Below are 22,608 nucleotides of genomic sequence, written 5' to 3'. Positions count from 1 at the left end.
AATATTTAATCAGCTTCTCGTCAAAAGTAATTGCAAAGACATTTAACATTATTAACGTTCGCATTTAATTTTTTATTATAAACTAAATTTGGTAAAATTATAATAATACAAATTTAATATGATATCTGGCTACATGAAATAGTTATGTGGATTATTTAAACTAGGTGATAGAAACTAATATCATGAATTATTTAAGCTAGTTAAAATTACAAATAACTATCGTTCGTATGTACTTCTTTAGTTTCTTTGTCATGATCTCCTGTTTGGTCAAAGCCATTAAACTCGTTTGTTTTAATAGCTAGTTTACCGTTAGTTTCTTGATTTTGATTATCCATCAGCAAGAATAGTAATTTAGTTAAAACAACGCAACCTAGGTTAAAATTTATATAAGTGAAATTGTTTTTTTCTAAATAATTTTTTGTATACTTAATAAATTTTTAGTAACTTTGTTATGTTTTAAATCATAGTATTGGCTTTGTCAATTTTCTTGATCCGAACACTTTGTGATCCGCTTTTTTATATATATCCATGGTCTATGTACTACCTGTTGTATGATTAAGTAATTACTCACCTATGTAAGCATAGATCAGGAATATTATGTGAAAATGTGACATTTGATCTCTAGCCAGCGAATACCAATGAACAAACAAGTCGTGAATTAAGTAGGCTGAGTAACTTAGGTTGCCCAGTGGTGTAAAAACCTTCCAATTTAGTAAATGTGTTATAGGCCCTAAATATATTCCGAAACATAAAAAGTTATATTTCTTTTTTGGCAAATTATCTGATTAGTTAAGTCTTTTAGTAAGTAATTGTTTAAAAAATTCAGGTTGTTGAGTATAAAAATTAATTTTACTTATATTAACTTTATATATATTCAAAAATTAACTACTTAATTTAATAGTTATACTTACCTCCATATCCAAAATTACAAGCACACACTACCCAAGCTAAGCACATCGCGAATACAGGTCGAGCCATAGCGCTATAGAATGCACTTAGATTATTCTCCATATATAGTTGGGGTCCCATGTAGTAATATAACCCATATGTTACAGCTAGACCTGAAGTGAGAGTTAGAACCCAACCAGTCAGTACAATTATCTGAATAAGATTAAGACTTAAGCCAAGGTGAATGTTAAGCAGGGTCCAATAAATTAAAGTTATGTTTCTTTTGTTATATTTGATTAAAATTTGTTATTTCTTTTTATCTTTTTCAACTTCAATTTAAGTTTGGTTTTGTAAAGTAAATATCCAGTCAGCATTCCAATTCCATAAGTATTAAACCTAGACCACGGAGTAAAATAGGTGTCTTCAGTAAGATAACCGAAATTTTCGTTACTGCTATCTACTCGATGGAAGCTTAAAAGAGATAGATTAGTTTAATAAAATTTCAACTTTTACAGCGTATGGCAAGTTAAGAACAATGCAATATTGATATACATAGCGTTACAGTATAGCATGACAACAAATTGTGTTATTAATAGAAGCGTTTACATTTAATCATACCATATAACTTGGACTAAATATTTAAAAAAAACTTGGTTTTGTATGATAGGGAAAATGTTATAAAAAACATATTTTGTATTCTTACTAAGATTGTTGAAGTCGTATGCGAAGTTGTGTAGGTTGTAGCTTGTATACAGAACTTACTACTCCAACATAAACTGAACTTCCTAATGTTAATAAACAAATAATAAAAACTCCAATTTTTCCGTTTCTAAAAAAAAACGCATGAAAAAAAAACGTTGGACACTAAAATTTTATTAAGGTTTTTGTTTTAAGGTGGGTCTGTTATTTTTAAATGCTGACTTATACCTGTTTAGAATAAGAAGTAGAAAAGGTGTCGTTAAATACAATTGCATATCAGCTGCTACATACCAACACCAAATCATACACTGCAATGTAAATCACTTTAAATATTTTTACATTTAGGTGACTGCAACAAAGTTAAAACAACGAAATTTTATATTATAAATCATTATTAAAACTAATCCATTTACAATTTATCTTATATTTTGAATTTATATTACCGGTTTTAAGTCAAATAAGTTGTTAATGTACAACAAATTTTTCCACCAAGCTTCCGTGCAGTTATTTATTCGAGCAGTAGTGCTCCAGAAAGGACCATACCCAAGATATTTGTTAAACCCAACAATAATTAATATCACGTAAGCATAAGCAGGGGTTAGTCTAAACAAATTGTTAAGATTATCTTAAAAATGTTACATTAAGTTCGATTGTAGTTTATGGTAGCCTACAAAGACGTTTCTATAAGAACAAGTTGCCTTTTTTTAAAGTTTACTTTGTTTCTTTATTTAAAAATTATAAAATAAATTTATATACCTTAGATATCTCAGTAGATATACTTTTAGAATATTGATTTTTCCTTTGTTTTTTACTATTTGTTTCATACCAAGATATATTACAAGAAATCCACCAATAAAAAAGAAGGTATCAACAGCAAAGGTTCCAAGATAGGCTGGCATCAACAATCCTAAGTTGTTCTTAGTGTATCGGTTGAAAAACACTCCGTTATCTAAGATTTTAAATTATTTTAATTGTAAGTAATAGCATTTTTACATTATTTTTGAGTTTAATTTTGTCAAAATAATAAGTTCAGTAAATCAACAAAGGAAAGATAGGTACATTTGTTTGGTAAGTTTTTCTATCGAGTTAGATATATGTATGTTATATAGTATGCCTAACATGTATACTTTATTCTATATTTCCCATGTTACCTGATTTAAGAGATATAAATTCGTGAATATGGAACAAAATAATCCAAGTTGCACTTAAGAAACGCATTCCGTCTAAAATTTGCAAAGTTTTCTTTTTTTGTTCGATTCTTGGAAACATTTTGGCGTTTGATTGAATTGAGAAACAGTTTAACATTTTTTCTTTAACAACAAGACAAAAATTTAGTTTGGTGGGTTTTAATTTTAAACCAATAAAATATGTTTCATTGTTTTATTATCAAAACCTTGATATTAATTTGTACCTTTTAATCCAATAGTTAGGTTGTTGCCTTGGAGTTGTTTATATTTTACATCCCAGATAGTTCCTAGTGATACCAAGATAATCAAAAACACTGAAACCGCTCTGTAACAAATATGTATCAAATTTTTGTAAAAGTATATAGACACGGCTTTAAGCTTTATTAAAGTTTGCAGTTTTTGTATTATATTTATCGATTTTACAAGTTCTGGCCTAATTTCTAAATGACATAAACAATTTAATGTACTGTTAACCAAGTTGCACTCGTTGTTTACTAACTGTAACTAGATAATGTTTTTTAGTTAAGCAAAAGTCAATTTATTATGCTAGAGTCCTATTTAAAACTCTTATATATATTAGATCTCAATACTTACATTGCAATTATGGCTGGTGTATCAAGTGTAGTAACATAATTGAAGCAATCAATATATAGCAAAGGAGGTAAAGATAAAGAAATGTTGCTGAAGTAAGCAGCTGAAATAATTTGTACAGCAGTGTCTGAACATTCAGATGTAAAGCATGTTCCCCAAGCGATTTCAGATGGAATCACCCCAGATTGAAACTATAGTAGTTTAAACAATTTATTTTCATATTTCTTGAATTGTCACCAACAACAATTGTAAGATTTATATGTTGACATGTATTCACTTTTTAAGTTCAAACAATTTTTAAAGCAACTAATAAAGCTTATTTTAAAATTCTGAATGCTGCTAATAAAATTTAACTATGTTTGGTTATTCAGACCATAAAATTATTATTGGTGTTAATGTCAATTTATAATTTTCTAGTTTTTATAAATTATTAAGTATCTTATAGTTGTTTGAACAAAAGTAATGGTAAAAGGGAATCATCAAAACCAATTATTTTAAAGTTTCAGAGTAGTTTACCCCTATATGAGTTAGATGTGAGTTGCACGACTTTGTACTGATGACATCACTGCTGACGTCAACACACTCGTAAAAGTTGCCAGACCATCTTACATTTCCTTCCAAAATTTCATTTTGTGGTACACCCCATGCATCCAACACTGTGGGAAAATTATTAAAAATTTATCCTAGATGTGTTGTGTAGTGAGTTTAATAAATTTGAATCGTTTTTTTTAGTTAGTTGGGTGAAAAATAATATATTCTGTTTAGTTTCTTTCAAATATAAACTCCTTATTTACGCATGGGTCAATTCATGTTCATTTATGGGTGTCCGTACAAAGTAAATTTTTTTCTGTATCGAAATGTAATTTTAACTACATGGCTCATTTGTGCATTGTCATCATAATGTTAAAACACGTACCTAAGTATAATGATTGTTCATAACTTACTTTGCAAGGCATATAATTTTTGAAGTTTGGCATCAAATAATACAACTTGAAAATTTCGAATACAATTCTTTGAATCTATTTAAACAGTTACTCAATAACTTTTTTGTGGAACTTAATCAAATTGCATTGTAGAAGTTAATAAAATTGCAAAAGCACTCAACAACTTTTTTATTTACAATCAAGCAAACTTTTAAATTTAAAATTGGTTAAATTAAAAAATATACAAGAAAATTTAACATTGGCTCAATACAACAGTACGTTGATATCATAATTACAATAGAAACAAATATTTATGATAATTTAACTTGATACGATTACAAATAACTTTGGTTTATATGCTCCTCGTTTGTTTCTTTATCGTGATCTAATGATTTGTCGAAGCTATTAAACTCGTTAGTTTCAATAACTTGTTTATCGTTAGTTTCTTGAGAGCGAATATTTTTTGGTGAAAGTAGTAATTTAGCTAGCCTTGTGAAGGGCCATTCGACTAATAAACAGAGAACTACTGCGCCTCCGAAAGATATAACAACGGAACCTAGCATTGAAATAAATGAAATTCAAGTTTGTTTTTTTTAGGTATAGTAAGTATGTGTAACATAAGTAAAAGTGCAATAACAATGGCATGTAATGACATAACATTTATTGTACCTATAAACTTTACTTAAAGTCAAACCTAATGCTAATGTAGAAAATACTGTACTAATTGATAGCTCACCTATGTAAGCGTAGATAAAGGTTATCATGTGAAAATGCGACATTTGGTCTCTAGCCAGTGAATACCATAGCAAGATTATGTAATGAATCAAATAGACACAATAACTTAAATTGCCTAGTGGTGTAAAAACTTTCCAGTTCAGGAAATGTGTGATTGGTCCTGAATTTTTAAATATTGTTATACATATTTAAATAAATAATTAAAACCTAAGGTTATCGTTTATTAGAAGCATTAAGTGAAAACACACCTCCATATCCAAAATTACAAGCACATGCGACCCAAGCTAGACACAGCGCGAATACAGGTCGAGCCATAGCGCTATAGAATGCACTTAGTTATTTTTCCATATATAGTTGGTGTTTCATGTAGTAATATAACCCATATGTTACAGCTAAACCTGAAGTGAGAGTTAGAACCCAACCAGTCAGTACAATTATCTAAATAAGATTAAGACTTAAGCCAAGGTGAATGTTAAGCAGGGTTCAATAAATTAAAGTTATGTTTCTTTTGTTATACTCGATTAAAATCTGTTATTTCTTTTTAACTTTTTCAACTTCAATTTAAGTTTGGTTTTGTAAAGAAAATATCCAGTCAGCATTCCAATTCCATAAGTATTAAACCTAGACCACGGAGTAAAGTAGGTGTCTTTGGTAAGATTGCTTAAATTATTGTTAGTTTTATCTTCGAGTCGATGAAACCTTAAAAGAGTGAATGTAGGTTGAAAGATTTTAAAGTTTGCAAAAAATATAACATGATCAGCAAACCAGCGTAAATTATAAGTACAGTTACTATATATTAGCGTTTGCTATAAACACTTGTAAAAGCAATAAAGTAGTGTAGTAATTTATCAAGGGGTATTTTGTGTACTCACTGAGCTTGTTCTAGTCTATATTTTAGTTGAGTAGGTTGTAGCTCATACACAGAACTTACTACTCCAACATAAACTGAACTTCCTAATATTAACAAACAAAGAACAAAAACACCAACTTTTTCGTTTCTAGAAAAAACATTGTAAAAATATTATTGACATTTCCTTATTCCAAGAAATTTAAGTGTTAGATAGATTTTGTTTTAGTGTAAGATAAAAGTATAACGGTAAATAACTGGCGAAGTTTACCTGTTTAGAATTAGTAGTAAAAAAGGTGTCGTTAAATACAATTGCATGTCTGCTGCAAGATACCAACACCAAGGCATGCACTGCAATGTAAACGAAAGTATAAAAATTATTTACACAAAAGAAGGATTTGAAAAAAGGTTAAAAAATTACCATGGTCAAAACACCTTCTTGTATTTTTTTATACACAATTTTGTTTTTATTTTTAACTTGGACACCAACATTATAGTCTTTTTAAAAAGTTTTTGTATATGATAATATGCTAACACTACAAACCTGTCTTAATTGAAACAAGTTGTTGATGTACAACATGTTTTTCCACCAAGTTTCGGTGCAGTTATTTGCTTGGTCAGTAATGCTCCAGAAAGGACCATAACCAAGATATTTACTTAATCCAACAACGAGCAGCATTACGTAGGCGTAAGCCAGAGTTAACCTAAAAGCTTATAACTATAGCACTGTTGTACTAGGTTTGGTTGTAGTTTATGTTAAAATAAGTCATCTTTTTGCAGTTGATTTTAATAAGACTTTCAATATTAAAAAATTATAAAATAAATAAACCAGAGAAATTATGATTTTATTACATTATGTGTTGGTATATAGTAGTAAATTATTAAATACTCAAAAATTGTGAATTATTTTTGTTTTGTGGTGCATTAGTCGTGTTTCGTGGTACCTTAGATATCTCAGTAGATATATTTTTAGAATATTGATCCTTCCTTTGTTGTTTACTATTTGTTTCATACCAAGATATATTACAAGCAATCCACCAATAAAAAAGAAGGCATCAACAGCAAAGGTTCCAAGAAAGGCTGGCATCAACAATCCTAAGTTGTGCTTGATAAATCGGTTAAAAAACACCCCGTTCTCTAAGTTGAAAAAAACAAAAAAAATATTTAATAGCCCAACACTGATACATACATATTTTTTTATAATTTAGAAAAACAAGAAAGATTAAATAACTGGCCCAATAGTGTATATTTTAGAGTATATTCACTGTTTAGGATGTAAATTTGTGAATATGGTAAGGTTTTCTTTTTTTCGTTTAATTTTCAAAACATTTTGGCGTTAGATTAAGTAAATTAGTATTTTAAATTTGATATCGCAGGCGAAGCATACTGGCACAAATTTCTAAGTAAGTTGCCCGTATTAAATTGAATAGTTGTATAAAAATTTTACTTTAAAAATATATATTGTAGTATATTGACCTATATTACGTATTGATAAAGATATTGCAAATTGAATATGAAACAAAATAATCCAAGTTGCACTCAAAAAACGCATTCCGCTTAAAACTTGCAAGGTTTCCTTTTTTCGTTTGATTTTCAAAAACATTTTGGCGTTCGTTCGAATTGAAAAACAATTTAAAATTTTTCCTGCAACAACAGAAAATTTTTTTTTAAACTGCATTTTTTAGGCAACCTTTCTTATTTTTAAAAATTGTAAACATTTTAAATCAAAAGATATGTTATTTTTATTAAACGAATTAAATGTAATTTAACTTGATATTATTTTTGTACCTTTCAATTCAATAGTTTGATTATTTATCTGATCCTGTTTATATCTTACATCCCAAATAGTTCCTAATGATACTAAGAGAAACAAAAAAAACGAAACCATTCTGTAATAAACATTTTATGTTAATTAGGTCTTTGTAAAAGCGTGCGGTAGTCGCTTCTAGTTTTATAAGATGTTTGCAGTTTTTTTTTAAGTTTTTCGACAATATATTTGCAATTTTTAAAGTTCTGACTTAATTTATAAATGGCTTAAACAATTTAATATACTGTTTAACTAGTTGTGCAGTTTGTTTACTAACTATAATTAAATATTTTTTTTGTGGTTTAAAAAAGTGACGTTTGCAATAAATTAATCTAGTTTAACATAGGAGTAAGTAACTGTTCTTTTGTTACAACACACTGCAAACTGTTAATATATTTTAGGCCTTAATACTTACATTGCAATAATTGCCGGTATATCAAGTGTAGTAACATAGTTGAAGCAATCAATATATAGCAAAGGAGGTAAAGATGAAGAAATGTTGCTAAAGTAAGCGGCTAAAATAATGTATACAGCAGTGTCAGAACATTCAGATGGAAAGCATGTTTCCCAAGTTATTTCGGATGGAATGATGCTAGATTGAAACTATAGAAGTTTAAACAATTGCATTACATTTTCTTAATTTATACCCAACTAAAATTATTTGTTAGCATGATTTTATTAGTCAAGTTTAAATAATATTTTGGAACAATCAGTGAGATAAACTTTAAAATTCTAATTACTGTTAAAATTAAACAAGTTATTTAGACAGTAAAAACTTTAACGATGTTAATGCTAATTTGCAATATAAAAGATTTAAGTTTTAATAAATTATGAAGAGTCGTAAATTTGTTTAAACAAAAGTAAAAAAAAGTTAATAATATAAAAAGTTAAATTGATATATTTAAAATAATTTACCCTTGTTAAAAGTGAATTGCGCCACTTCTCCTTGATGACGTCAACGCTCTCACAGGAGTTGCCAGTCCATTTTACGTTTTCTTTTAACATCTCACATTTGGGTACACAACACTTCAAAAATTTTGCTAACTTATTGTTAAAACAGTTAAAAAAATCCGCAGTTTAACTTGTTATGTGGCAATTTGAAGACAAAAAATAGAAGGGTTATTTTTTAATAGTTGTCAATACACAACGTTAAGTTTAAATTGAGCAAAAATCTAAAGTTATGTTAAATTTAAATTTTTGGTTTTAGTTGTTGCTTACACAAATTAGGTTAAAGTTTTAAAGTTACCTGCATGTTCTACTTGCATTCCTATCTCTCTGTTATCATGTCTATGAAAATGTATACGTTAATCGTTAATAATTTTAAACACGATATTGTCTACAGTGTGTGATGTTGTATTTAATTAATTTACTTTGTTTCCTGTTTTTCTATGTTGAATTTAACATTGCACGTATAAAAGTAAACAAAGCCTTGTATTTGAGAAACGCAGCTAACGCTTTGTTTGAACGCTTTGTTTGAAAAAAATGTTGGAACTGTTAGTATTTTTGATTAAAATAAAATAAAAAACTTTATAAAATTTAACTTTAACATAAATTTGGTACAAGTTAAATTAAATAACGTTACAAAGTTTTATACTTTTTAACAAGTTTTTAGTTGTTCAATTTTAATTTTGTTAAACTTAATTTTAAATAATGCTTAACTCCTAATTACAACAATTGAGGTTTTAGTGGCACATATACGTCATGACGCATCAAAACATATCCGCAATTCATAAAATCCGTATTTTACGTAAACACAAATAACAAGAAGATGAACAAAGTAATTTCACTTGATTTTCAAGAATTTAGTTTTTTAAATACTGAAACTGGTAAGTGTATTACTTATATTCATGTAAAAAAATGCTGTTAATGTGTTATTTTTAAATTTTTACAGCATATGTTTATGATATAGTGCTATAGTTATACTAGCTAACCTTTTTAGCAGTCAATTGTGTAACCATTTTAATTTTACACGTGACTCTAGCACTTGAATGAAGGTGCTGGGTTTGATTCCCACAGTTGCTAAGTTTTTTTATGTTTAAAAATTTAATTTTTGAGTAAACTAATCAAAAAAGAACACTTGCTACATAAATGGTATTAACTCCTGCTGAGCCAACACTTGATTAGCAGCATAATTATCGGGCAAATATAATCTATATAATATTCCAAACTGCCACAGGCAACTCGAGACTGGGTCGGAGTAACTAATGTTACTCTATGTTTAAGTCGCGCATTTGACTTTCCCACATCGAGGATAAAGATATATACAAAAAAATATATATATATATTTGAAAAATTACTGAAACTAGTTACCATTCTGTGCTTCTTTAATTATGTTTTTTTTTATATTTTTAGATGAATTAGTTCAATGCAAAGCATTAGACTCAAATTTATGTTCAGAAAAATTATCGGGGACAATTTATTCAAGCATACCAAGTTCACTTTCGGAAAATAATAAAAATAAATTTAACCAATCTCTTGATGCTATTATAAATGATCTTTCATGGGTGCTATCACTCGATTATGCCAAGTTTTGGTGTCAGGTTAATAACGTTATTTAATTAATTATAATTTGAGACGACTAACTTTGCAGACTAATCATTGAGTTATTTATATTATCGCAACAAGTAGATTTTGTTTTTTTATTTAATTTTAAATGTCTTCTAGTTTTTTTTAACTTTGTTTAATTGTGAATGTTAGAATTCTTAACAGCCTAATTGTAATATAACTTTTGTTATTTTATCCTAGTCTTATCTGGTGACTGTTTAAATAGTTTAACATTTTAGGCTTTATCATTTGTTTATTGACAATATTTAAATACTAATTTAATTAAAAATTGGTCTGCTTGTTTTTTAAATTACATGTTATATTAATCGTAAAAGAAAAAAAAGTTACCTAAAATATTGATAATAACAATTATAATGTTGTTTAAATATTTTTTTGTATAGGTAATAAATGATGAATTGGTCCACCATTCTATTAATTCTTACTTGAGGTTAGCTCCACGATACAGGCAAGAATTATGGCCTCTAGATTTTGTTCAAAAGCACAACTTGCTTCATAGATTGGTGTTCATGGTGTGTTTAAGGTAATACAAGTACACTTTATTGTTCATAGTCATAAAGTATTTTTTACCTTGTTAAAATAATGTTAATTTGTCTAAAATGGGAATCAAACCTAGATCATTACTTTATAAATTAATGTACAATGTAGCTTTTAAAAACAAACATTGTTAGACTTATCAATCATTAGGCTCATACTAAAAAAGTTTTAAAGAAAATAATGGCCTAACTTATAATTCAAACTAGTTTAATTTTATTAGAATGTCCACACCGAAGGAGTCCCCAGAAAATTTTATGACACCTTCCTATTTTGCTGATCTATTGTATGAGAATTTCCTATTTGACATTCCTAGTTTAATGGACATTTGTTCACTGTATGCTGTGCCCGAAAATGTTGAGTTGCTAACAAAAATGATAAGTTCAGTATTTAAACACCAACCTTCATATTTTGATGATTTAGAGAATTCCTCGCACACTGTATTACAGGTAGAATTATAAGTTTCAAACAATTAATTATTTACAATTCATAGTTAAATCTTAGACAACAAAATCTTATTATGCATTGAATATTTATTAATTTATCTTTTGTTCTTTAAATGATGTTTTTATATATAACATTTATGTAAAAAAAAACTTTGCTGGGTGGGGTAGTGGTTGAACAACTTGACTTCACAACATGAAGTCCTGGGTTAGATTCCCACTGCTCTTATGCTGTAATGCTTTTGCATAAGTAACCCTATGTTTAGGTTACATTATGTTAACTAAAAAAAAACAAATTATTACAACAAAATTAAGTTTTACTTGGGCAGTTTACATTGGGTAGTTTTTTGTTTAAGCTAAATATTTAAATTATATTTTTCTAGGTTTTTACTGAGTTAGAGAAAAAATGTGGTTTTTCATTTGAAGAAACTGAGAAAGAAAGACCAACAGAACTGAATACCGGGTTACCAAGTTTAGAGTTACTTAAGTTGAATGGCAATGAATTAAGTGATATTGTGCTATATTTATCCGATGTACTTCATACTTTAAAAGCCTTTTCTGTGGTAGTTTTTGAGCCTTCGTGTGAATATTTTTATAAGGTAAGTAGGAATATTTTTTGATTATATGCCGATATCATTAGTTATTTACATTTTTTGTTATATGCTATCTATAGTAATATACTGATTTCTAATTTTAAAAATTTTCTGTTATTAGTTTATGTTTAACTAAACTATTATCATTAGTATTTTATTCTAAAAAAAATAACATTTTTGTGCAATGTGTATTTTTGCACTGCAATATACCTAAGTAACCTATTATTTTAAATTTTAGTACTAATACCACTTATTTTTTTAAATTAAAAACATTTTGCTCTTTATATTCTAGGCAGGTATCTTGGACAAGTTTGCGAATTGTTACAGCAACATTGTACCCAAACTACAAACTGTTATAACAGAACGATCGGATTTATGGGAGAAAACACAATTCCTAAAACTTAGGACACATCTGAGACAATCTCGTGAACATATTAAAGAGATCTCCCATCATTATATTAAAGTTATTTTCTGTACTGAGATAGCAAATGCAGTGGATAAAGGAAAAAGAGATGAGGCCACTGTGATAGTGGAATCTTATCTTAAGGTATTAAGATTATTAAATGATTATTTTATAAATAATAAGACTAAGTTTTTGCATTAGATTTTGATTAATATTTTTTGCTAGATGATAGACTGCTTTATGGTTGGGATTTTAATTGTCATAATATAGTCACAACTTTTAACTAATTTTTGCATGTAAAAGTTTACTTGAACATCACTAACAGCATTTTTTTTAGACCAATCCTAAAATTGGATCATATATATATCTTTTTTATCTTACTTGTTTCTTATAAATTTTTTTTAAATTTTAGTTTCTGTCTGGTATTTTGTCACACCAAAAATTTGTTGCTGATTTAAATAAGAAATCTCGTTTAACCAATGACTTAACAACCACCATGGAGGTAATGATAACATATATGTAAAATGCAAAAAAGCTATTTTAATTAAGCGTTAAAGGTTATTGATAATCTTTAAAAAAAGTGTCCAGTTTATGAATGAGACTATTGCCATTTTTTGTGTTTTATTGGGTATAAAAAACCTTAAAATTTAAAGAACTGTTTATGCAGTTATTTTGTGGTAAATATAAATTTATTTTAATTTAATTAATAAATTTTTTTTTCAGGAATTTTCTGACATATGTGAAGAGCAATATGCCTACATTCTTCAATCATTAAACCAGACTAAACAAAAACCACCATCCAAAAACAACCATATTACAAACCAATCAACCAGTAAAATTGAAACCATTTTAGAACCAACTCCACAATGCAGCAATTCCCAACCGGTTTCTAATTCCAAATCAACAGAATCACTTTTCCTTATTCAATCTGTAAGAGATGTTTTGCCTCATCTTGACAGTGATTTTATCGATAAATGTTTAAAAAGATGCGACATGAGTCCCGAAAAAGTGATTCAATTATATTTAGAGAACAATTTACCTCCCGACATTGTGGAAAATGAAGTATTCGCTAATTCGAGGTGAATTTTGTTGAATTTGTAGTAAAAATTTAAAGACTCAAAATTTTGTTGTAGGAAATAATTGTTTTTTTTATTTTAACGTTTATAAAGTGAGTCTAAGAACATTTACAGATTTTTTTACATGCAAAAAATACTATAATAACATTTATATAATATATGATTTTTAAAAACTATTTGCTAATTTGGACAATTTAAATTTTTAGTATTTATTTTTAACCCCAAGTTATGGCTTAAAATATAAATTTCATTTAATAAACAATATCAATTAAGTATTTAAAAAAAATGTTGAATTTTGTTTAAAAATCTATTTATTATTTAGTCCACAAAAATCAAGAAGTTTGACACCTGAAAAACAAATTACTGAACAAGATTTCATCTCCGATCGAAAAAATATTTTCGACCATGATCAATTTGATGTTTTTCATCATGATACAGTTGACCGCACACAGATCCATCGTGGAAAAGTGGAAAAGCCAGATGCAGGTCACTGGAAGATGGAAAATGAGGTGGAACATTTGAGGGATTTGTATTCCAAATATGGGATTGTTGAGGATGAGGGAAGTGATGTGGAATTCAATGTCAACGGTGAAAAATTTTTTTGTATTTATTTATCCTCGATTTGGGAAGGTCTTCACTACCTAAACATAGAGTAACCTTAGTTACTCTGACCCAGTTTTGAGTTTTTTGTGGTAGTTTGGAATATTATTGATTATAATTGCCCGGTAATTCTGCAGAGTAAGTGTTGGTCTAGCAGGAGTTCATACCATTTATAGCACCTCACTCAAGGGCGCTAAAGCATGACAGCAGTGGGGATCGAACTCACGACCTCACGTAATGTAGTAAGTGTTCTGACTACAACACCACGCTGCCTGTTTTTTATTTTTTTGTTTGATTTACTTTTGATGTGAGAATTTTTAAAGTTTAATCATTAATTTAATAACTTCACCAAAGTCTTATTTGTTTAAGTTTAGTATGTAATTAACCTTATTGTCAGTTTATCAATCTATTTATTAATGATTGGGTTAGGCCAAAATCCTATTACTAGTGGGACTGTTAAAGTCTTAAAGTACACTCCAACAAGTTTTTTCTGGTCTTTGAAAATATTCATTTAATTTTAAAAATATTTTTAGGGGTCAAAAAATATTTTTTTTTAATTTAATTTTTATTACGGTTAAATTTCTTTTGTTGTATTTTTAGTTGATAATCCATCTTTGTACGATGACGAATACGACGATACCTATGATGACGTGGCAGTAGTAAACGAGGGGGATTCCCTCAGTGATGACGAGCTTATATCGAGACGACCATTTCAGACACCTCGGGTGCTGGACCAGGGCAAAAATAAACAAGTTAGGGAGAAAAATCAAGAGGAAGATGTTGATGAGTAAGTTATAATTTGTATTCTGATTTCGATATCAATTCAAATATGTTTTAAAATTTTAGTTGGTTTACTCGTGTTGTTAAAAAGGCCCTGGAACAACCTAAATTGGTATCATTCTTAAAACTTTTGAGCTACTTTTTTTTTGTATCATTTTAAAGATTTTGTGCTGTTTGGGCCTCAATGTTTTGGTTTAACAGTGGTAAATAAACTTACAATTTCTAATCTTGAAATAACATATGCAGCTTTTTTTCCCGCTGGCCAATGTTACTTTTATATTTAAATTGCATGTAACATAAATATATATAAAATAAAACAAGATTGCTTACTATGTTTATTGCGTTTTTTGGTACAGTGAAACTCCAAAGCCTAAACGTGACGAATTTATTCAAAATCCTGAAATTGTTCGCGCGAACAGAGAAGCAAGATGGCGACAAAAACAAAGTGAACGAAAAGGAAAACCCCGCTCCGAAAATTCTGGGGGAAACACTGAGAAGGAACGAAAGAAAAAGGAGGCTCAAAAATCGTCACGAGCTAATCATAACCGGAAAAATTTGGCGACAAAGAAATTTTCCAAAGGGATGGCATAATAATTAATTTTTATTTTACGTTGTTAATCTAAACTTTCAATTCATGGTGATTATTGGTAACTTTAGGAATCAAATAAATACGAAAAAGTGCAAGTTTGTTTAAGAATTTTAAAACAAGCCTTTTATTAAAAACTGTATTCTACTATAATTAATTAATGTTTAAGTGTCTATCGGCATAATATAAAGAATATTGTCCCCAAACATATCGTTTAATCTTGAGTTTAAATTATGGAAAAGGTAGTTTTTGGGTTAATAATATTTTTTTTTATTTAAAAAATGAATTAAAATATTTTTTTAATTAGGAAAACTAAAAGTTAGGAAAAGAACGAATACTTTTGTTTAAAAATATATTTAGTGTAAGGGTAGGTTATGAAGTCAAATTTTAATATAATGAGATATTAATAAGACTGCAGACTAGTATTTTTACGTTAACTGTTTTACATAATTGTTAATACATTATCTTAGACCTTTACAGATCATTTTTATTGGCTCATATCAACCTTATTTGACCTCATAAATAAAGCAAATTTGAAAAAAAAAATTGTTTTCTTTTTTTATTTTGTTTTAAATACTGTTGTTTTTTTATATGTCAATACATTATGTTAACAACATATCTTTTCATTTTTTAAAACTCACTTTCTTTAAGGTACATATATACGCTAATAAATTTAGTGTAGCTGTTCATAGCTCAGGGGTGAGGTCTTACGATCTGTTACAATATGTTTCAGGTTCAAATCCTGCTGCCGTTTTCCTACTACCGTTAATAATAATATATACCTGACGCTTGAATATACTCGTTAAAAAGTAAATCGATATTTGTACTATATTATAAACATGAAATTGAACATTTATTTGATGAGCATTGGCCAAACTAACATACTAAATAAAGAAATTTAAAGCAAAATAAATTAGAAAAGTTACAGATAACTTTTATTTGCCCATATTGGCCTCATTTGACCTCATATTGGTACCATATAATATACGACAAAAAAATTTCAAAAAAAAAAAAAAAATTTAAATTGAATTTAAACAGTACCAAAAAAATCGCATTGATCTAAATAACTTATTTCTAAAAAAATATTAATAATTAATAAAGTTATGAAATAATTTTTAAGTTTTTGCCAAATGTCAAAACATGAAATTGAACATTTTATTAGATGCGCATTGGCCGAACTAACATACTAGATAAAGAAATTTAAAGCAAAATCAATTAGAACAAAAGTTACAAATAATTTTCATTTGCCCTTATTGACCTCATTTGACCTCATATTGGTACCATATAAAATACAACAAAAAATTTCAAAAAAAATAAAAATTTTAAATTGAATTTAAACTGTACCAAAAGAACTGAATTGATCTAAATAACTTAATTCTAAAAAATTATGAAAAAATATTAATAATTAATAAAGTTATGAAATAATTTTTAAATTTTTGCCAAATGACAAAACATGAAATTGAACATTTTATTATATGCGCATTGGCCGAACTAACATATTAGATAAAGAAATTTAAAGAAAAATCAATTAGAACAAAAGTTACAGATAATTTTCATTTGCCCATATTGACCTCATATTGGTACCATATAAAATACGACAAAAAAATTTCAAAAAAAATAAAAATTTTAAATTGAATTTAAACTGTACCAAAAGAACTGAATTGATCTAAATAACTTATTTCTGAAAAATTATGAAAATATATTAATAATTAATAAAATTATGACATATTTTTTAAATTTTTGCCAAATGTCAAAACATGAAATTGAACATTTTATTAGATGCGCATTGACCAAACTAACATACTAGATAAAAAAATTTAAAGCAAAATCAATTAGAACAAAAGTTACAGATAATTTTCATTTGCCCATATTGACCTCATTTGACCTCATATTGGTACTATATAATATACGACAAAAAAATTTAAAAAAAAAAAAAAAAATTAAATTGAATTTAAACAGTACCAAAAGAACCGCATTGATCTAAATAACTTAATTTTAAAAAAATTATTGAAAAATATTAATAATTAATAAAGTTATGACATATTTTTTAAATTTTTGCCAAATGTCAAAACATGAAATTAAACATTTTATTAGATGCGCATTGACCAAACTAACATACTAGATAGAGAAATTTAAAGCAAAATCAATTAGAACAAAAGTTACAGATAATTTTCATTTGCCCATATTGACCTCATTTGACTTCAGATTTGTACCATATAAAATACAACAAAAAATTTCAAAAAAAATAAAAATTTTAAATTGAATTTAAACTGTACCAAAAGAACTGAATTGATCTAAATAACTTAATTCTAAAAAATTATGAAAAAATATTAATAATTAATAAAGTTATGAAATAATTTTTAAATTTTTGCCAAATGACAAAACATGAAATTGAACATTTTATTATATGCGCATTGGCCGAACTAACATATTAGATAAAGAAATTTAAAGAAAAATCAATTAGAACAAAAGTTACAGATAATTTTCATTTGCCCATATTGACCTCATATTGGTACCATATAAAATACAACAAAAAAATTTCAAAAAAAATAAAAATTTTAAATTGAATTTAAACTGTACCAAAAGAACTGAATTGATCTAAATAACTTATTTCTGAAAAATTATGAAAATATATTAATAATTAATAAAGTTATGACATATTTTTTAAATTTTTGTCAAATGTCAAAACATGAAATTGAACATTTTATTAGATGCGCATTGACCAAACTAACATACTAGATAAAGAAATTTAAAGAAAAATCAATTAGAACAAAAGTTACAGATAATTTTCATTTTCCCATATTGACCTCATTTGACCTCATATTGGTACCATATAAAATACAACAAAAAAATTTCAAAAAAAAATAAAAATTTTAAATTGAATTTAAACTGTACCAAAAGAACTGAATTGATCTAAATATCTTATTTCTGAAAAATTATGAAAATATATTAATAATTAATAAAGTTATGACATATTTTTTAAATTTTTGCCAAATGTCAAAACATGAAATTGAACATTTTATTAGAAGCGCATTGACCAAACTAACATACTAGATAAAAAAATTTAAAGCAAAATCAATTAGAACAAAAGTTACAGATAATTTTCATTTGCCCATATTGACCTCATTTGACTTCATATTGGTACCAAATAAAATACGACAAAAAAATTTAAAAAAAAATAAAAATTTTAAATTGAATTTAAACTGTACCAAAAGAACTGAATTGATCTAAATATCTTATTTCTAAAAAATTATGAAAAAATATTAATAATTAATAAAGTTATGACATATTTTTTAAATTTTTGCCAAATGTCAAAACATGAAATTGAACATTTAATTAAATGCGCAATGACCAAACTAACATACTAGATAAAGAAATTTAAAGAAAAATCAATTAGAACAAAAGTTACAGATAATTTTCATTTGCCCATTTTGACCTCATTTGACCTCATATTGGTACCATATAAAATACAACAAAAAAATTTCAAAAAAAAATAAAAATTTTAAATTGAATTTAAACAGTACCAAAAGAACTGAATTGATCTGAATAACTTATTTCTAAAAAATTATGAAAAAATATTAATAATTAATAAAGTTATGACATATTTTTTAAATTTTTGCCAAATGTCAAAACATGAAATTGAACATTTTATTAGATGCGCATTGACCAAACTAACATACTAGATAAAAAAATTTAAAGCAAAATCAATTAGAACAAAAGTTACAGATAATTTTCATTTGCCCATATTGACCTCATTTGACCTCATATTGGTATTATGTAATATACGACAAAAAAATTTCAAAAAAAAAAAATTTAAATTGATTTTAAACTGTACCAAAAGAATTGAATTGATCTAAATATCTTATTTCTAAAAAATTATGAAAAAATATTAATAATTAATAAAATTATGACATATTTTTTTAATTTTTGCCAAATGTCAAAACATGAAATTGAACATTTTATTAGATGCGCATTGACCAAACTAACATACTAGATAAAAAAATTTAAAGCAAAATCAATTAGAACAAAAGTTACAGATAATTTTCATTTGCCCATATTGACCTCATTTGACCTCATATTTGTACCATATAATATACGACAAAAAAATTTCCAAAAAAAAAAAAAATTTAAATTGAATTTAAACAGTACTAAAAGAACTGAATTGATCTAAATAACTTATTTCTAAAAAATTATTAAAAAATATTAATAATTAATAAAGTTATGACATATTTTTTAAATTTTTGCCAAATGTCGAAACATGAAATTGAATATTTTATTAGATGCGCATTGACCAAACTAACATACTAGATAAAGAAATTTAAAGAAAAATCAATTAGAACAAAAGTTACAGATAATTTTCATTTGCCCATACTGACCTCATTTGACCTCATATTGGTACCATATAAAATACGACAAAAAAATTTCAAAAAAAAATAAAAATTTTAAATTGAATTTAAACACTACCAAAAGAAATGAATTGATCTAAATAACTTGTTTCTAAAAAAATTATGAAAAAATATCAATAATTATTAAAGTTATGACATATTTTTTAAATATTTGCCAAATGTCAAAACATGAAATTGAACATTTTATTAGATGCGCATTGACCAAACTAACATACTAGATAAAGAAATTTAAAGAAAAATCAATTAGAACAAAAGTTACAAATAATTTTCATTTGCCCATATTGACCTCATTTGACCTCATATTGGTACCATATAAAATACAACAAAAAAATTTCAAAAAATAATAAAAATTTTAAATTGAATTTAAACTGTACCAAAAGAACTGAATTGATCTAAATATCTTATTTCTGAAAAATTATGAAAATATATTAATAATTAATAAAGTTATGACATATTTTTTTAATTTTTGCCAAATGTCAAAACATGAAATTGAACATTTTATTAGATGCGCATTGACCAAACTAACATACTAGATAAAAAAATTTAAAGCAAAATCAATTAGAACAAAAGTTACAGATAATTTTCATTTGCCCATATTGACCTCATTTGACCTCATATTGGTACTATATAATATACGACAAAAAAATTTAAAAAAAAAAAAAAAAATTAAATTGAATTTAAACAGTACCAAAAGAACCGCATTGATCTAAATAACTTAATTTTAAAAAAATTATTGAAAAATATTAATAATTAATAAAGTTATGACATATTTTTTAAATTTTTGCCAAATGTCAAAACATGAAATTAAACATTTTATTAGATGCGCATTGACCAAACTAACATACTAGATAGAGAAATTTAAAGCAAAATCAATTAGAACAAAAGTTACAGATAATTTTCATTTGCCCATATTGACCTCATTTGACCTCAGATTTGTACCATATAAAATACAACAAAAAATTTCAAAAAAAATAAAAATTTTAAATTGAATTTAAACTGTACCAAAAGAACTGAATTGATCTAAATAACTTAATTCTAAAAAATTATGAAAAAATATTAATAATTAATAAAGTTATGAAATAATTTTTAAATTTTTGCCAAATGACAAAACATGAAATTGAACATTTTATTATATGCGCATTGGCCGAACTAACATATTAGATAAAGAAATTTAAAGAAAAATCAATTAGAACAAAAGTTACAGATAATTTTCATTTGCCCATATTGACCTCATATTGGTACCATATAAAATACGACAAAAAAATTTCAAAAAAAATAAAAATTTTAAATTGAATTTAAACTGTACCAAAAGAACTGAATTGATCTAAATAACTTATTTCTGAAAAATTATGAAAATATATTAATAATTAATAAAGTTATGACATATTTTTTAAATTTTTGTCAAATGTCAAAACATGAAATTGAACATTTTATTAGATGCGCATTGACCAAACTAACATACTAGATAAAGAAATTTAAAGAAAAATCAATTAGAACAAAAGTTACAGATAATTTTCATTTTCCCATATTGACCTCATTTGACCTCATATTGGTACCATATAAAATACAACAAAAAAATTTCAAAAAAAAATAAAAATTTTAAATTGAATTTAAACTGTACCAAAAGAACTGAATTGATCTAAATATCTTATTTCTGAAAAATTATGAAAATATATTAATAATTAATAAAGTTATGACATATTTTTTAAATTTTTGCCAAATGTCAAAACATGAAATTGAACATTTTATTAGAAGCGCATTGACCAAACTAACATACTAGATAAAAAAATTTAAAGCAAAATCAATTAGAACAAAAGTTACAGATAATTTTCATTTGCCCATATTGACCTCATTTGACTTCATATTGGTACCAAATAAAATACGACAAAAAAATTTAAAAAAAAATAAAAATTTTAAATTGAATTTAAACTGTACCAAAAGAACTGAATTGATCTAAATATCTTATTTCTAAAAAATTATGAAAAAATATTAATAATTAATAAAGTTATGACATATTTTTTAAATTTTTGCCAAATGTCAAAACATGAAATTGAACATTTAATTAAATGCGCAATGACCAAACTAACATACTAGATAAAGAAATTTAAAGAAAAATCAATTAGAACAAAAGTTACAGATAATTTTCATTTGCCCATTTTGACCTCATTTGACCTCATATTGGTACCATATAAAATACAACAAAAAAATTTCAAAAAAAAATAAAAATTTTAAATTGAATTTAAACAGTACCAAAAGAACTGAATTGATCTGAATAACTTATTTCTAAAAAATTATGAAAAAATATTAATAATTAATAAAGTTATGACATATTTTTTAAATTTTTGCCAAATGTCAAAACATGAAATTGAACATTTTATTAGATGCGCATTGACCAAACTAACATACTAGATAAAGAAATTTAAAGCAAAATCAATTAGAACAAAAGTTACAGATAATTTTCATTTGCCCATATTGACCTCATTTGACCTCATATTGGTATTATGTAATATACGACAAAAAAATTTCAAAAAAAAATAATTTAAATTGATTTTAAACTGTACCAAAAGAATTGAATTGATCTAAATATCTTATTTCTAAAAAATTATGAAAAAATATTAATAATTAATAAAATTATGACATATTTTTTTAATTTTTGCCAAATGTCAAAACATGAAATTGAACATTTTATTAGATGCGCATTGACCAAACTAACATACTAGATAAAGAAATTTAAAGAAAAATCAATTAGAACAAAAGTTACAGATAATTTTCATTTGCCCATACTGACCTCATTTGACCTCATATTGGTACCATATAAAATACGACAAAAAAATTTCAAAAAAAAATAAAAATTTTAAATTGAATTTAAACACTACCAAAAGAACTGAATTGATCTAAATAACTTGTTTCTAAAAAATTATGAAAAAATATCAATAATTATTAAAGTT

General features: G+C 25.9%; 3 protein-coding genes across 3 annotated transcripts; 1 reads left to right on the top strand and 2 right to left on the bottom strand.

Annotated features, from left to right (window-relative positions):
* Positions 1-206: 206 nt before the first annotated feature.
* LOC145753578 (nose resistant to fluoxetine protein 6-like) lies at positions 207-4,321 on the bottom strand. The gene is made up of 13 exons (XM_082569982.1): positions 4,282-4,321; positions 3,882-4,021; positions 3,369-3,556; positions 2,999-3,099; positions 2,739-2,897; positions 2,344-2,536; positions 2,031-2,190; positions 1,816-1,895; positions 1,592-1,717; positions 1,219-1,359; positions 912-1,168; positions 572-730; positions 207-370 (listed from the first exon to the last, which is right to left on the bottom strand). Exons 1-13 carry the CDS (start codon positions 4,319-4,321, stop codon positions 207-209), a joined length of 1,908 nt encoding a protein of 635 aa, XP_082426108.1.
* A 302-nt stretch (positions 4,322-4,623) lies between these two features.
* LOC145753576 (O-acyltransferase like protein-like) lies at positions 4,624-6,549 on the bottom strand. Its single transcript, XM_082569981.1, has 7 exons — positions 6,415-6,549; positions 6,142-6,221; positions 5,896-6,021; positions 5,570-5,722; positions 5,272-5,342; positions 5,025-5,183; positions 4,624-4,844 (listed from the first exon to the last, which is right to left on the bottom strand). Exons 1-7 carry the CDS (start codon positions 6,547-6,549, stop codon positions 4,624-4,626), a joined length of 945 nt encoding a protein of 314 aa, XP_082426107.1.
* Positions 6,550-9,437: 2,888 nt separating this feature from the next.
* On the top strand, positions 9,438-15,482 carry LOC145752110 (activating signal cointegrator 1 complex subunit 2-like). Its single transcript, XM_082568326.1, has 11 exons — positions 9,438-9,503; positions 10,030-10,217; positions 10,623-10,762; positions 10,997-11,222; positions 11,600-11,815; positions 12,102-12,356; positions 12,625-12,714; positions 12,936-13,291; positions 13,611-13,876; positions 14,489-14,675; positions 15,025-15,482. Exons 1-11 carry the CDS (start codon positions 9,446-9,448, stop codon positions 15,257-15,259), a joined length of 2,217 nt encoding a protein of 738 aa, XP_082424452.1. The 5' UTR covers positions 9,438-9,445; the 3' UTR covers positions 15,260-15,482.
* Positions 15,483-22,608: the final 7,126 nt, after the last annotated feature.

Source organism: Corella eumyota, chromosome 5 (assembly GCF_963082875.1).
Source record: "Corella eumyota chromosome 5, kaCorEumy4.1, whole genome shotgun sequence".
In the NCBI taxonomy this organism is placed as follows: Eukaryota; Metazoa; Chordata; class Ascidiacea; order Phlebobranchia; family Corellidae; genus Corella; species Corella eumyota.
Note: the sequence above shows the minus strand (reverse complement) of the source record. Positions and strands in the feature narration are given on the sequence as shown.

Excerpts from the sequence above, each read along its gene's own strand:
- LOC145753578 (XM_082569982.1), bottom strand. The coding sequence starts at position 4,321 with ATGCCTTGCAAAGTAAGTTATGAACAATCATTATACTTAG. Across the intron at positions 3,557-3,881 it reads CACATCTAACTCATATAGGG|TTTCAATCTGGGGTGATTCC; the intron begins GTAAACTACTCT and ends AAACTACTATAG. Across the intron at positions 731-911 it reads TTGTAATTTTGGATATGGAG|GGCCTATAACACATTTACTA; the intron begins GTAAGTATAACT and ends GAATATATTTAG.
- LOC145753576 (XM_082569981.1), bottom strand. The coding sequence starts at position 6,549 with ATGCTGCTCGTTGTTGGATTAAGTAAATATCTTGGTTATGGTCCTTTC. Across the intron at positions 6,022-6,141 it reads TTACTACTAATTCTAAACAG|AAACGAAAAAGTTGGTGTTT; the intron begins GTAAACTTCGCC and ends TGTTTTTTCTAG. Across the intron at positions 5,184-5,271 it reads TTGTAATTTTGGATATGGAG|GACCAATCACACATTTCCTG; the intron begins GTGTGTTTTCAC and ends TTAAAAATTCAG.
- LOC145752110 (XM_082568326.1), top strand. The coding sequence starts at position 9,446 with ATGAACAAAGTAATTTCACTTGATTTTCAAGAATTTAGTTTTTTAAAT. Across the intron at positions 10,218-10,622 it reads ATGCCAAGTTTTGGTGTCAG|GTAATAAATGATGAATTGGT; the intron begins GTTAATAACGTT and ends TTTTTTGTATAG. Across the intron at positions 12,715-12,935 it reads ACTTAACAACCACCATGGAG|GAATTTTCTGACATATGTGA; the intron begins GTAATGATAACA and ends TTTTTTTTTCAG.